Raw genomic sequence first — 14,627 nt, 5'->3', positions numbered from 1 at the left:
GAAGTAGCAGATTCATATTTTATCTGGTAGTGTTGTGGTTATAGCTAATACGCTTAGTGATATTTTCGGCGAATTCACTAAAGGATTGACAAACTTTTTCAGTTGTCTGATATAGAGTTCAGCTTAGATCAGAATCTGATCATTTGATTTCAGGTCTTGAATTATAGATTCAATCTGCTGATTATCATATTTTATGAACGACAAATAAACAGACGAAAATCAGTTAACTTTTATGTTAAATTTGCATCTTTATTTAAACGATTCAGTTGCATAATGTCGTTGTGCTCATTAAAAATTTCTTATTCGAAATGTGCAGTTTAAAAAAATGGTTCGATCGAAAATCCTACGAGTAATTCTTCCTTAATAACTCTCTATGTCCATATCGGCACTGCCTCGTTTAGAAAGAACTTTAAACGATTCACTCTTCTTCAGAACTGGCATTTCAACTCTCCCGTTGGGAACACTTTTACGATTGAATGTATCGTGTTCTTTCTGCGCCAATTTACCGTTCAAGTCGTCCATTATTTCGTTGGAAGTTTTCCGTCTGTTCATGATACGTTCCATCCGACAATATCTCTGTCTCAAATTTTGTTTTATTTCATCTTCAGTCATCACGACACTGGCTTCTCGAAAGTTCAAAAATATTTTCCCGTTAACATCCGTCTTGATCGGAAGAATTTCAGTGCAGACATTGCGTGACAGTTTCTGGTTTAAGGTTGATTTGTTTTTCGACGATGCTGGAGGTGAGGCTATGCTGGGACTAGTCGATCGACTGGAATTGTCGGTGATGTTCATCAGTTCTGACTCGGTTTGAGAGCGTTTCTTGAATCTGTTTCGCTTGTTCCTGAGATAGAATGGATCGCGTTCGCTGGCTTTGACATATTGATTTGCCGGTCTATTCACACCCCATTTTGGACGTGTTGCCAATTTTTGGTCTTTGCTCTTCGATCGAATCATTGTGGTTGTTGTGGTGGTGGTGGTCGTGGTCGTTGTTGTTTCCTCTTTCTCAATTTCACTGCAATCGTCGTCCTTCTCAGCGACGATTTGAAATTTGGACTCTTCTGAGGTCAATACAGGAGTGCGAACAGAGCAAAGATCACATACTGCATGTTCCGTTTGCGTTGATACGTCAATTGTGTCTTTCGTTGTGTGTGACAAATTATCAATCTCGCTGGATTCTTTAGTGAAGGTACCATCATGAGGCAGAACAAATATATCTTTCGGTTCTTTTGTTGGTTCCTCGTCGTGATGGTCATCATCGTCTGCTTCCGGTCTTTGGTTTTTTCCACAAATGTCACATTTCACATACTCATTCTGGACTTCTGGAGAATCTCTCTGCTGTTCGAAATTGTTGGTGATCTTTGCTGGGGCTGTGGAAGGAGCTGCCTGATAATTCTCCATGTTTAACAGATTCAAATTTATTGGAGCGAACTGAGGAAACTGATGTGCAAGCATCACTGCAAATTGTAGATTCGGATATTCAATGGTATCTTTGATAGCAATAGGCACAAATGGTTGATATGGCTGTATGAGTAGAGCCACTCCATCCAAATTATCTTTCTCATTTTCCGTACTGGTTGGTTCTTCCTTCACAGGATTGGTGGGTCGCTTAGGTTTTAGTGGAACATTTTTTTTCCTCAGTCGAATTGGTGAACCAATCAGAATCTTCTCTTCGTCATTCTTTGCTGAATATTCTGCCGAGCAACCACCGACAATTTTGACAGTCTCCTGTTTGGAGCATTGATCCGTCGTATCCGCCTTCTGCTGGGCTTTATTCTCGTCGACGATATTTTCTGAATGCAATTTCTGTTCATCACTTTGGTCGCTATCTGGACACGGAGTAATTATTCCTCGCTCTCTTCGTCGTCTTTCCTTTTCTCTTTTCGCTTCTTCTGCAGCACGTTCCAGTGCTTGCACTAAAATCTCACGTTTTCTATTTTCTTTTTCCATTTTTTCGCGTTGCTTTCGTTGTTCCTGTTCGGCTTGTCTACTTTCCAGTTCTAATTGATGTTTCAACAATTCCTCTTGTCGTCGTTCATCGTTGCGACGATTCTCCAATTCACGTCTTCGTTGAATTTCTCGTTCAGCTAACTGTTCCTTGATAGCATTTTGAAATTCAAGAGCTTTAAGTCGCTTCGTGGCTCGTTCTGCTAAGGTATTTGGATCTATCGGAGCATTTTGTCCTCTAATGAAAGAGTACGATCTAGACAAGCAAAATTTACAATCACAAGCGGATCACTCATTGAACGAAAAAAGTAATTACGTCACAGATTCATCACCGCTGTCCCGAGTGTCATGCAATCCCCTTTCAAGCCACACTGGTTCCGGCTTTTCACTGTCTTTGCTAACCGGATCGTAAAAATGTCCAATCGTTACACCTCTGTCACCCCATTTGGCTCTTTCGTCTCGACTTTTGTTATACATTGAGTTACCGTATGCCGGGGAAACTGAAAAATCCCGACTGATATCTGACGAATTCGATGATGAGATGCCATAACAACTGAAACATTAGTGACAAAATGAAGATACACGACAAATTCAGACGAGTTAAACGACATACTTTGGAACGCTAACGTCCGTTTCCGGTTCAATATCGGTTTCGTCGTCCAGACTTCTTCGACCCCTGTACGTTTTTACAATTTCGTGGTTTTTATTGTTGAATTGTATGGATTGAGGTTCACTTTTGTATTGTTTCTGTATGGACCGGTGACGTGGATTTTTGTCCAAACTTTTTCCATTCTCGTTGGATTTGCGATGTTCGGTGGGTAAACGCATTCTTGGTCTTCCTTGGCGTTCAGTGTTTCGCCAAATATCTAGAATTTATCAAGAATTTTGAAATTGAACAATCCAGATTTGTTTCACAAGAAACTTTTGAAACATCAGCGCCATTAGACAATCTACACGATGTAATTCACCAATATGCGAACATGTTTTCCATCATTAACCTATCACATACAGCTATTCATCTGTTATCGAATCGATAACGAAGACAAAAATAATGACAAGCTCTGGGTAATATGGGCTTTTATACAGTAAAAAATATGTTAAAAAAATTGAAGTAAAAGATTTGAAATCAATCGATTAAAAATACTTTAATCGATTGAAGTAATAGATATTAGTACCGGTCATATGCTTGCCATCTGTAACAGGTTAACGACAATAGTGATGACCCAATAGAAGAAGAAGGTATGAAGAGAATCCTGTAGGACAAGACGTGGACGATAATGTGAACGTACTTGGTTTTGATCATGTTGACCTTAATCGGAACGAAATCGATTGGAAACCTGAACCGGGACCATTAGTACAGGCTGCGAGAAAAGTCGATTCGGAAGATTCAATTTTCATGTGTTCAACAAGACACAGAATATGCTCAATGTGAACATTATATACCATGATATCAAGTCAGGCCTACACGAAAAGGAAATGAACGTATAAATGTAACATTTGCGGATGCAAAGTACGTGAGTTCCATGAGAAGTACGTCGAAACGAGGACATTCATTTACCATCCCACGTTGCCTCTGAAGTCTCTGAAATTAGGCAGACCGATTGCTTGAATGAAAAACATCGGAAGTAAAGTTAAAAATGTCCGAGAAAATAAGCTATACTGCCCAAGTTTGGGACTTAATGGATCCATGTTCGAAGTAACATGGCACTGAGCCTAATAAGCCTAAAATGCTAAATGCTTTGATTACTTACTTGTGTGGGACAACGTCACATCTGGACTCTCACATTGATTCGCTGAATCACTCAAATAACCGGATGTATCCTCGTCAGCGCTAGGAATGGGTTGTTTTGAACGCCTAGGAAAAAAAACAAACAACAACCGCATAAACAGTCACGTCGTCACACAATTACTTTTCCCAAGTTTATTTCTTTCAACGATAAACGAAATGACAATCCAATCAAAAATCCATTTCCATTCAAAAAGCAGATTGCCCTGAAAGTTCCTTTTCCCAATAAAACTAACTAACAGTACCAAAGCTGAACGACAGCAAAAAGTTTACGAAAAGTCATTTCTTATTTATTAATTTATTATCCCCTCTTTCTCTATCTCGGAAAGAGAACCCACCCCATTGTCTTTCCTTCCACTCAATTCGATTAAGAAAAATTATCAGGAAACATTAGTCAAAGAATGGAAGAAATCCCATCAAGAAACAGAAAACCGTCTTGGCTTGTAAATGTGTTTGAATTAACTGCAAGGGTGTGCAAAAGAAAATGTGGCTAACGAATTCTCAGCGGAGATACTCACTCGATATGTATGTATATACGTAATTCGATGTGTACCAAACCATAAGATTTTGTTTCTTTATTTTTTTTCTTTTGCTTCTTCTGTGTTCTTTCTTTTTCTTCATCATCGCCCACCCTTACATAACCGATATATTCCATACCGCTAACACCATCATTTATATAATATACGTATAACCATCAAAACAGTGTTTTTACGAACCCTTGAATTTCTTCAATCTTTGCTTGAATGCATCAGTGTGTATTACACAGAAAAAATAGAAACGATCCAAACAGAATGAAACAGTGCCACTGTACGCTATAGTGTTTTGGATACACAAAAGCTTCGCTAAATAAAGCTTCCATTTAGGTATACGTGTACATAGAGCTTCACTTTATTTAGAAATATGCGGGGCTCTGGCACTTTATACTAGAATAAACATATTTATGTTGTACTCGATACATATGTATATAGTTATGTGTGTTGTAGACACAATAAACCACCCCAAAAAACGAAATCAACGAGGAAGAAAAAAACACCGCACAAACAAAAAGAAAAGAAACGAAATTAATGAAATAAAATCGATACCATTCTTGTACTTGAATCTGAAGGTTTACCGTCATGCATCCTGTGTGTACACTAAATACTTGATGACATAGACGTGAGATAAATAAATTACTGGCAATTTACTTGATATACGAACTGCTATTCGGATATATCTATGAATTGATGAATTGAACATAAACCATTCCATCGTTTCCCATAGTTTACCTATTCTTTCCTCCCCGGTCTATGGGCGGTAGGCTGGGACTACGAACTCGTTCGTTCAAATCTTCATAGTGACTGTAGTAATCGTCTCTGGAATCACCATAGTGATGTGGCGTCGATAGTAGCGAACTGTCTCCCTCCGAACGATATTTATGTGATAGATCGACGTTCGAGTAGAATGTTCTACGAAAAAAATAAATAAATTGATTGGCGGTATCACAAATTTCGTTCTTTCCGTCTCTCCATCGCATTTTTTCTTCACCTTATCGATGTGCGTTCAATTTTTCGAGATGTTGTTGAGGAGAATGGTGAAAGCGATTCGTTTAATTTGGACAGTTCTTCTGTTTGATCAATAAATGGAAAGCAACATTAGCTGTGGCACAGTGAAAAAACCAAAAACTTTTTTTTCTGAACACAAATTGCGAACCTTTTTCCTTTGCCCACTGGAGCTTCTTCTGTTCCACCAAAGAAATTTCACGATTGGAAGGATAAATCATTGTTTAACATTCACATCCAAATGGTTCGGTGCAAGACACTTCAACAAAGAACAACAATCAGCGAACAAACATGTCTAAAACACATCCGGAACCACTGAAATACCGTCACATTCTGCAGAATAATACACAGAAAAGACCTAAGGGTTATTGGCCAAATTATATTTTTAAAACATTTGATCGAATGGTTGCGACTTCGGTGGTGTCGTTGTTTGTCGATATCATTTTGTTGGCATAGTAACGACCATTTCCATTACCATGCTATTTGTTTAGGTTCCACAATAATTGTTGAGATGGTATTCGTAAAGTGGAACACATCATGAATATATTCCGTTTGGGACGGGGTTTGTTGACCTCTCATTACGATTCAACGTCATTGCTTTCGTGTTAGGTCAGTTCGTAAAGGCGAAACAAGTTCAAACATTTTTTGGTGGTGGTTGGTGATGTATGTAAGGGTAATTTCAAGTTTGGACATTCATTCAGCTTTAAAAGTTTTCGTATGTGCCATGAATGAAGTCAGGAATGTTTACATGGTGTTATAGTAGGGGATCACTTTGGGTTTTTGTTTGTTTAAATTTCTCATGAAATTTTGATGCGAAGTATTTGTGGACCCATGCGAAGTATTAGTTTCGGAAACTACTGAAAATCGCAGAAGTATAAAACACCTAAAAGAGCTACGCGGGAAAATACTGGGCCAATAGCCGTCAATAGACGCCAATAACTATCAATAGACTGTTAGAGGACAGTTCGATTACATGGCTTAAAGAGTGGGATTTTGGAGTTTTCTTGAAATTTTCGGAGTTTTCTTATCAGAGTCAATACGAACCTGTCATAGACGGCAAGCATACTAACAGTTTTACTGCTCAAACTATTACTTCGTTTGATCGAAGATTTTCTGAAATTGATTTCAAAAATCTTTTACTTCATTTGTTTTGAACATGCTTTTTGTTATATACGACCAGAGTCAGAGTCTCAGCTTTCCAACAACATCTCACTTGCTATATCTCTGGTCAACAGTGCCGTTCTATTGAGTGCCTAAGTGAGGTAATCCATCTACAACGAAATTTTAAGCATGATTTCAGAAAACGGTAATAGAGGCCAAATATCAGTAATATTTTGCTGTTTTTCTGTAGTTTAATAATATAGCAAGTGGGGTGTTGTTGGAAAGCTGAGACTAACAGCAAAACAAATGTAAGCAGTTTGGCTGCGAAAAACTATCATGAGTGTGACTTAGGTGTTGCTGAGTTTCACCACGATGGCCAAAAAAGTGAGAAAAATTTTGAACCACTATAAAGTTGCTATGTAGAAAAATTGGAAAAGTAATTTTTTGGATATTGGTAGAGCTAATGTCCCGATACTTGTACAAATAATTACCACCTCTGTGACTCAAGTATCCACGCCTGTAGAACCTTTCAAAGATCGTCATTTTTCAACTTCAATGAGTCGCCACCTGTCCACCTTGCATCCATGCGACAAATTTTTTGTATTATGACCATTAGAATTCCATACCCTATCGATTGCAACCCCAATCAGCTCTATCGCACCCACAGAGCACTCTAGGGTCTAGGGATCCTTGGTAAGGGTGCTCCGGACTGCACGGATGAAAATCAAAAAAATTTTGTGGAACGTTGTTCAGGGCCACAAGCAGACTAAGAATATCCAAAAATATCAAATTTGCGACGACATGTTTAATTAAACTCCATTCAACCACACCGTGACATGTTGACGTCATTTATGGACAATCCCCTACCGTGCAGAAATAGGCAGTGTCGTTGTAAGTATTTGGTCCATCAGTTCAATCCAATATGTTATTATCTTAGATCTTGGATCCGAGTTGTATTTCAGAAAATACGATATGAGGAGAAAGACTCCAATGAGACGTAAGGTTTCTGACCTTTATGTTCATCTACGACGGAAACGTTGTCACAGCGACATTAGTTCAGATTCCAATTTTTTACAATTCCATTTTCCTAGTGACGAGATTCTTAAGTTCTTCGATAGTGGTTTGGTACACGTACATGGTAAAAATGCACTCATTGTACCATAACAAAGTTTTATTCACAAAAATCTATTCATTTTTCCCCTGTTTCATTGATTTAACTAACAAATTTTTACAATTTACTTTGATGCAAAACCGATGAAGCGAAAATTTGTTTGAGGATCTGAGGAAGCTCCTTCAAATCCATGCAGATGAAACTTCTTCCCGCCGGCATGCTCTTTGTTATTCTGAAAAGTTTGGATTTGATGAGAAAAGAGAACACAGTTTGATGCACTTCAATACTCACATTTCAGCTTCGTTGTCCAAGCTTCCAATGAATATGGTGTACGCCTGCACCTTTGGCTCCTGTGACGTCAATGTCTGCGCTAGCCTCTGAGGCGAAATGCCGTAACGTGACAAATTAGCGTCACTAAGGATGATAACGATCGCCTCATCACAATCGTCTTCCTCCTTCGCCAATGAATCAACAGCTATTTTCGTCGCATTTACAGTGTTATCACCAGACCAACAAAATTGCGAATGGGCGTGCATGGTCTAGAATGAAAATGTTTATGGACGGAAGATAAGTAGCATTTCGGGATCAACGTACCTTGATGGTTTCCAGACGCAATTTGTCATCTTTCGGTGGATTTTTGTGATCAACAAATTGAATCTGCTCCGCTTCGCCACTGTGTCCAACAATATCGTACTGCACACGCTGCTCGAACCCTTCGAACGCTTCCATTACCATCACAACGGCTTCCAATTGACGGTCCAATCGGTGATCGTAGCCGTTAAAACTGTTTCAATAATATTCGTTCAGACGCGACTCACAAATGTACGCTTAGCATAGCTACATACCGATACATTGATCCAGAAACATCAACCACCAATTTCAATCTCTTCGGTTTCTCTTGCGGTTGGCCTGGTTCAGGATCTTGATTCGCCCTTTTCCGATATATTGTCCGTTCACCGGTTATACCTTCGATAAGTTTATTGTCGTCTAGCTCGCCCGATGTTTGATGCTTTTGCCAATGGCGTTCTTTGCTTTTCGCTTGCAGTGCAGTCAACACAATCCTCAACTGTTGTATTTGATTTTTAACAGGTACCCGGAATTGCTCGTAGACACTATGGTCGTACACCGACATTTTAATCTCTTTCAGTTTCTCCTCGAATGCTTTGCGATTCATTGCTTTAGCTGCCTCTTTAACATGTTCAGGAATGTCGTCCTTGTCCGCGTCCGATAGTTGATGTACATTGTGTCCCTTATCTAATCGATATGGACCGCCTCTGCCACCAAGTCCTGCTGTATCACGTCCGCCACTGCCACCTTTAAATTAATAAGGAAATTAGTGACACTTCCTCAGTCAACAGCAAAAGATTAACTAACCGGCCCACGTATTTCCACCAACATGAGGCTTATTCTCCGGATCTTCTTTGCCATGCTTGGGCATCGACACACTTTTTTGATTGGAATGTTGAATAGTCAATTGAATCTCACGCTTCCGACGTAACAACGCCAATTCATCTTTGGCATAAGATCCAATTTCCAGGCCATGCTTCTGCAAAACATCAGTCACTTGTTCCAACGATTCCGGAGTGTACCGATCGAAATCTAGCACATTACCAATAAGCTCGGATAGATCTTCGTTCGGGAATTTTTCCAAGTGCCGCACGATATTGACCACTTCACGCGTACTGTACGGATAACTTAACTGTCCAACGTCGGCCATTGAACGCAATTCAGCGAAAGCGCTGACAAGCTTCATTAGCGTTGCTTTGGGCACGTTCGGCCCGTATTGCTGTAGAAGGAATATTTCAGAATCGGTCGATGGATTGTCTACCGCATGACAACTGAATAGGTCACCGAGGGCAGCAAAGAAATCATTTCCCAAGAATGGAAAACCGGGACGATTTGCTAGGACGATCATACGGAAATCTGGATGCGTTTGAATGAAGTATTCTGGCGGCAGTGACTGATTGGAAGGTGAGTATGGCAAAATCTTTCGACCGTCTGAGAGAATCATTTCCCCATTTTCTACTAGAGTTTTTAGGATACATGTGACATGGGTTGGAGCCTTGTCTGCCTCATCAACGACTAAAATGTAGCCATGCTTGACCGCCTATTGATCAAACAGAAAAGAAATTTTTTTGCTAGTGAGCTCAAAATGAGAACATTGAATTGTACCTTGACGAGCGGTGAGTCCTCGTAGATAACTATACCATCTCTGACCGTTGGTTGCAATGTTAACGTCTGAACTGTTGTGTCCCGGTGCAACTGAATGTACTCTCTGGGTCTATTCATCAGTTGCAGCAATTTGTCGGCAATTTTATTTTTACCGACCCCTTGGTTACCAACCAGAAGCAAATGGTTGCCAATTAGGAAATCCTGTTAAGAGGACACAACATTTTACCACTTGTTCACACCAGAGCAGCTTCAGTACAAACACTTTACCTGCAACAGATGCTCCAAAAGTCGAACATGTTGCGGCACATCGTAGAACAGAATGTCCGGAACTTTTGTTACAGCTTCTGTGTTATACAAAGCAGTGGTTGTGGTGCCAATCCGTAGGTTATTATTCTGCACCGATATCGATGATTCGATTTGACCAGTCGCTGGACGCAAGCGCTCAATACCAACATTCCGGATGGCATTCTCTAAAGCGGCTCTCGGTAGTGCTGGAAGGAATTTGGCCAAAAATGCTCGTTGAATTGTGTTGTACGCCGAATTCAATTCTTGATTTAACGATTGTTCCTAAAAGAGATGACAATTCATTTCGATACGAGTGCTGGACGAGATCTTTTAAAGAAATTTACATTTTCTGGAGAGTAGACGGCCATTCTATGTGCGATGCGAAGTAATTGCCTGGTAGACAATGTTGCTGACAGATTCTTCAGTAGCGGATCTTTGGCCGACCTCATCAGATGGGCCAAATTAATTATTTTATCGAATGATGGGCCAACCGTTCCGTACTGTTAAATAATGAAAGCAGTGTGAATCGAACGGTTCGTTTGACGAATTAAATGCAAATATTTACCAACTCCTGAATAATGTGAAGCTCTTCCCTTTTGCTCAAATTTCGGACTTCATGGAACATGAACAAGCTCAACATTTCTGGGGTCAACCAGTTCGCACCAGTCTCAACTGAACAGAAATGTTAGGTCATCACAGAAGGTCTTAGTTGACACAACAATGAAATCATCATAAGGTTACCATTCATGAAGTATGTCACGCATCCCGACTATCTGCATCTATTCCATTCATATTTTCAACCATATCTTTCATCTCTTTCGCATGATTGACGTGACACACTTTATGAACGAAGCCTGAAACAGAAATCGCCTTACCATTTGGGGGCTCAGCAAGAGCAATAATTCTGAACGACGGATGAATCCTGACAACTCCTTTACTATTCAACGCCTCCACTGTACTACCATTGGCTAACAGCTGATCATATCTATCGTGCCGAAGTAATCGAGTTCCATCATACAATTGCACTTCACGGTCGTGGATCAATCTGTCGAATGTTTTTGGTCAAAATGGTCAAAGGATCAACTCAAGTGCCACAGCACAATCGACACACTAACCTATGCAGTATAGAAATGGTACTGTTATGGATGCGATGTATTCCGTCCAGTACAGCGATAGTTCCATTTTTAGCCGCTCGAACCAGAGGAGAATCACGCCAAATCGTATCGCCATTAATTTTGGTCGTACGTTGTTGAATCAAATCTCTAGCCGTCATGTCTTGATACAGTACCATCGGTTCGATGGTTTGATTCAACAGTCGCGCCAATTCGAATACCAAAACAGATTTTCCACATCCCTTCGGTCCTGTGATTGACATTACAGAAAATCTCATTTCGGAAAACAAGTTCGGAGAAGAAAATTCTAATAAAAAAAACCAAACCAAACCTTACCGACTAGACACACTTCACCCACCGCAAAGGTTTGTATAATTTCCGTCAACAATTTACTTTGATATTCCGTTTCAACGAAACGATTTCCATTTTCGCTACCTGCCAAACGAGACGTACCGTGCGGAACCTCCACTTCAACATTCTTGGCATCAATGTTCATTTTCACTGTTACATCACAACGGAAAGAGAAGAGGAAAAAAATTCTTTGCATAATTTTCCATTTAAATGTAAAAAAATTTCGTTTTTTTCTCCATCAAATAAGATAAAAGTGAAATTTAACCCACCAACACATTTATTTAATTCCGATGGTTGAATATCAATGACTCGATGGCTACTTCCCTCCTCTGTCGGCACCGGTATATTCAATGTATTCAGCAGCGTATAAATTCCTTGTATGCCGTCATTTGCGAGGAATGTTCGATATGGATAAAGTCGATAAATGGCATTGTGTACCGGAATATTGGGATTGTTGTTGATTATTCGTGCAATGTTGTCGAGGCTGTCCACTGGAAAATCGGGATAGGCAGAGTCGGGCGAGAGAACAGCACAACCGAATGATACGATTTGCTTTAGGTTGTTTAACGAAGCGTTCGGAGCGATATCAATTGCACTTTGTAGTAATTCCTGGAATGGAAGAGAAAATGAGTTTAATAATTTGGTATGCCAACGGATTAATACAGATGATTAGACTAAGGAATTTGAATAAAAACTTTGAAATGAGAGGTTGTTCATACTCAATGAACACTAGTATTGGGCTACACCAATTGTTGAGCTAATCGTTATTGGAAAGATATTTGATATGTTCAGTTAAACGTGGATATAAGGTCGTTTTAAGTAGACCGACGCTATTTGCATTTCCTGCAAATAGTGCTTCATGAAGACTATTCGCAGTTCCTGCAAATAGTGTTTCATGGAGACTATTCGCAGTAACTGCGGATAGTGTCCATGCAACACTATTCGCAGTTAAGACGAATGGCATAACAAATACGTTGTATCATTTTGCGCGGCGCAAAATGAAACAACGTATTTGTTATGTCATTCGTCTAATACTGCTATTGATAACTTTGGTGAAACATAATTACCAACAGCGTAGAGTTTGAATACCATTAAAGACTTTAATTTAAAGTATAAATTGGTAACTGTGGACTGGAATTCTACAGACTTTTTCAGGTAGTGGATTCTCGATTGTATTCTAATTTTCAGTCATTTTCAACCATTTTTAAGGAACTCGAATTTCTCCATTTTTAAGAAAGATGTTCTGCGAATAGTCTCAATGAGAAACTACTTGCAGTTACTGCAAATGGTCTCCATGAAGCACTATTTACAGTTCCTGCGAATAGTCTACATGAACAACTATTTGCAGGAACTGCAAATAGCATTTTCGTTTTAAGTATGTCTCGTCTCATACATCTTCAGTAACATCTGAAGTAGATCTTACAAAATCTAAGAATTATTCTAATCATGCGAATATGTCAACTAAATAAAACTTAATTAGTAAAGCGTTTGACGATTTCTACTCCGATTGGGTTTACATGATCGAAGAATTCTTCAATGTTCGCTTCCTTAAGTTCTCATGAAAATGTTGGTGTTGTTGTAAAGAAAACTTTGAGCGTAGTCTTAAAAATGTAAAAATTTAAAGCAGCTAATACCACAACTGATGAAGCAATAGATTTTTCCAGTGTTTGGTGTTTAGGCTGGGGAAAAAAGTTGGAATTTTAATTCGACCAGAACTTAACTAGAGCTACCGAGAAAATGAGAAATTTCTTTTCTTTTTCCGATGTTAAAACATAATTTATCACAACAAAGTCAGGGCACATTTTTGAGAAAGTAATTTCCTAAACAATTTTCTTACGTTTTTCAAAATTTCCTTTACGACCAAATTTAAGAAAATTTTAGGAATTTTTGGAAACTTTTGGCTAATCAGGGACATTTAGAAAAATTATTTTCCAGAAATGGGCCCTGAAGGCATCCGAAGTTGCAGCTGAAGTGAGAAAGTGTATTTTCACAACTGCGTTATTTTTAAGACCAGTGCGAGAAAATGATCAGTTTCTGCCCTCAACTGAAACTTTGAAAGGCATTGTAATAAAAAAATGTTCGAAATCTAAACCCTCAGTGACTGAATAAAACTATTTTTTACTGAAGAGAGAAAATTGGGAATACCAACAGTAGCGAAGTTTTGCGGTCAGAGCGAAGCGGGGATTGCGAAACTCTCGAGTTGGAACTTCCTAATTTTCCTACGAGCAAAACGCAACATTTTTCATGTGTGAATGGTGCAATTAATCAAACAGTAATCAAACAAATAAACAAATAAACAAATCTTGCGCCTGAAAATTCTACATTATTCGTCCCGGAGACTATGGTCCCAGCTTAATATTTGCGACCGAACAGTTATTTTTAACATTAAGAAAAAAGAGGAAAATTTCTTTTTTTTTGTCCGGGTTTAATTTTCCACAACAAAGGCATTCAAAGTTTCAACTAGCCCTAAACAAGTCAACTTCTCATCATTTAGTACCAAATACACTATTGTTTCGATTTGGTGAAAATTGTTAAATCAACTGAAGTAATAGACTCGATAATTACACTGGCTGCCTACAAAAATTACCAAATCATTTCATCATCAACCAACATCGATCATTTGTTGCGAAAAAAGTTAACGAATCAATTAAACAAAAATGTTGCCTGTTACTCGCGGTTTAAATTCTCCAATAAAGGAAAGCTCGCAATTTCAACAGCAATTAAATTAATCAAAACTGACATAAACATTATAAATACCTATGCGGTTTAAATGGTCTGATTTGTTCCATTAAAACGTACTCTATGTATACTACAACATGATGTTCAACCGTTAAACTAGACCCTAATGCTCCCTTTACCGAACGGAACACACAAAAAAATGCCGAGTTTATTTACTGGTAGTTGTAGGATAGCATGAAATTAACAATATTTCAAATATTGAAGATTGGTTGCGTGTAAATTGCAAGCATTTTTAGGTAATGAAGTTTTTGTGGAAAAGTACGTTAAATGAAGTAGGAAGCTAAATTGAAATGTTTTTCAATTAAATTCGACCTCACTTCAGTTTCTGTTCGAACATACATACATGAACCGTATAACGTGCATTATCTGTTCGATGAAAAAAAGGGGAGTAAAAAGCAATGCTGTAATGAATACACGTAATAATATGGCACATAGAGAATAGAACTTCCATTATAGAAGGTTTCATTTTCGAAATATTGACTGGC

The 14,627-nt window shown here is 38.8% G+C and overlaps 2 protein-coding genes across 2 annotated transcripts in view; both read right to left on the bottom strand.

Annotated features, from left to right (window-relative positions):
- Nucleotides 1-234: 234 nt before the first annotated feature.
- On the bottom strand, nt 235-5,694 carry LOC119072208. The gene is made up of 7 exons (XM_037177381.1): nt 5,423-5,694; nt 5,258-5,336; nt 4,999-5,178; nt 3,699-3,802; nt 2,561-2,813; nt 2,264-2,500; nt 235-2,203 (listed from the first exon to the last, which is right to left on the bottom strand). The coding sequence occupies exons 1-7, from the start codon at nt 5,490-5,492 to the stop codon at nt 361-363; spliced, it is 2,766 nt and encodes a 921-aa protein (XP_037033276.1). The 5' UTR covers nt 5,493-5,694; the 3' UTR covers nt 235-360.
- Nucleotides 5,695-7,525: 1,831 nt separating this feature from the next.
- Nucleotides 7,526-14,627, bottom strand: part of LOC119072206 (von Willebrand factor A domain-containing protein 8) — a 49,698-nt gene continuing 42,596 nt past the window's right edge. The window contains exons 4-16 of the mRNA XM_037177379.1: nt 11,673-12,012; nt 11,389-11,553; nt 11,056-11,302; nt 10,816-10,985; nt 10,506-10,612; nt 10,285-10,440; nt 9,923-10,222; nt 9,656-9,856; nt 8,858-9,590; nt 8,329-8,797; nt 8,078-8,267; nt 7,775-8,022; nt 7,526-7,715 (exon numbers count right to left, since the gene is read on the bottom strand). Coding sequence (XP_037033274.1) covers nt 7,601-7,715; nt 7,775-8,022; nt 8,078-8,267; nt 8,329-8,797; nt 8,858-9,590; nt 9,656-9,856; nt 9,923-10,222; nt 10,285-10,440; nt 10,506-10,612; nt 10,816-10,985; nt 11,056-11,302; nt 11,389-11,553; nt 11,673-12,012 — 3,441 coding nt within the window. The 3' untranslated portion in view covers nt 7,526-7,600. The remainder of the gene's footprint in view (nt 7,716-7,774; nt 8,023-8,077; nt 8,268-8,328; nt 8,798-8,857; nt 9,591-9,655; nt 9,857-9,922; nt 10,223-10,284; nt 10,441-10,505; nt 10,613-10,815; nt 10,986-11,055; nt 11,303-11,388; nt 11,554-11,672; nt 12,013-14,627) is intronic.

This window comes from Bradysia coprophila (assembly GCF_014529535.1).
Source record: "Bradysia coprophila strain Holo2 chromosome IV unlocalized genomic scaffold, BU_Bcop_v1 contig_81, whole genome shotgun sequence".
In the NCBI taxonomy this organism is placed as follows: domain Eukaryota; kingdom Metazoa; phylum Arthropoda; class Insecta; order Diptera; family Sciaridae; genus Bradysia; species Bradysia coprophila.
This window is presented reverse-complemented; position numbering and strand designations above follow the sequence as displayed.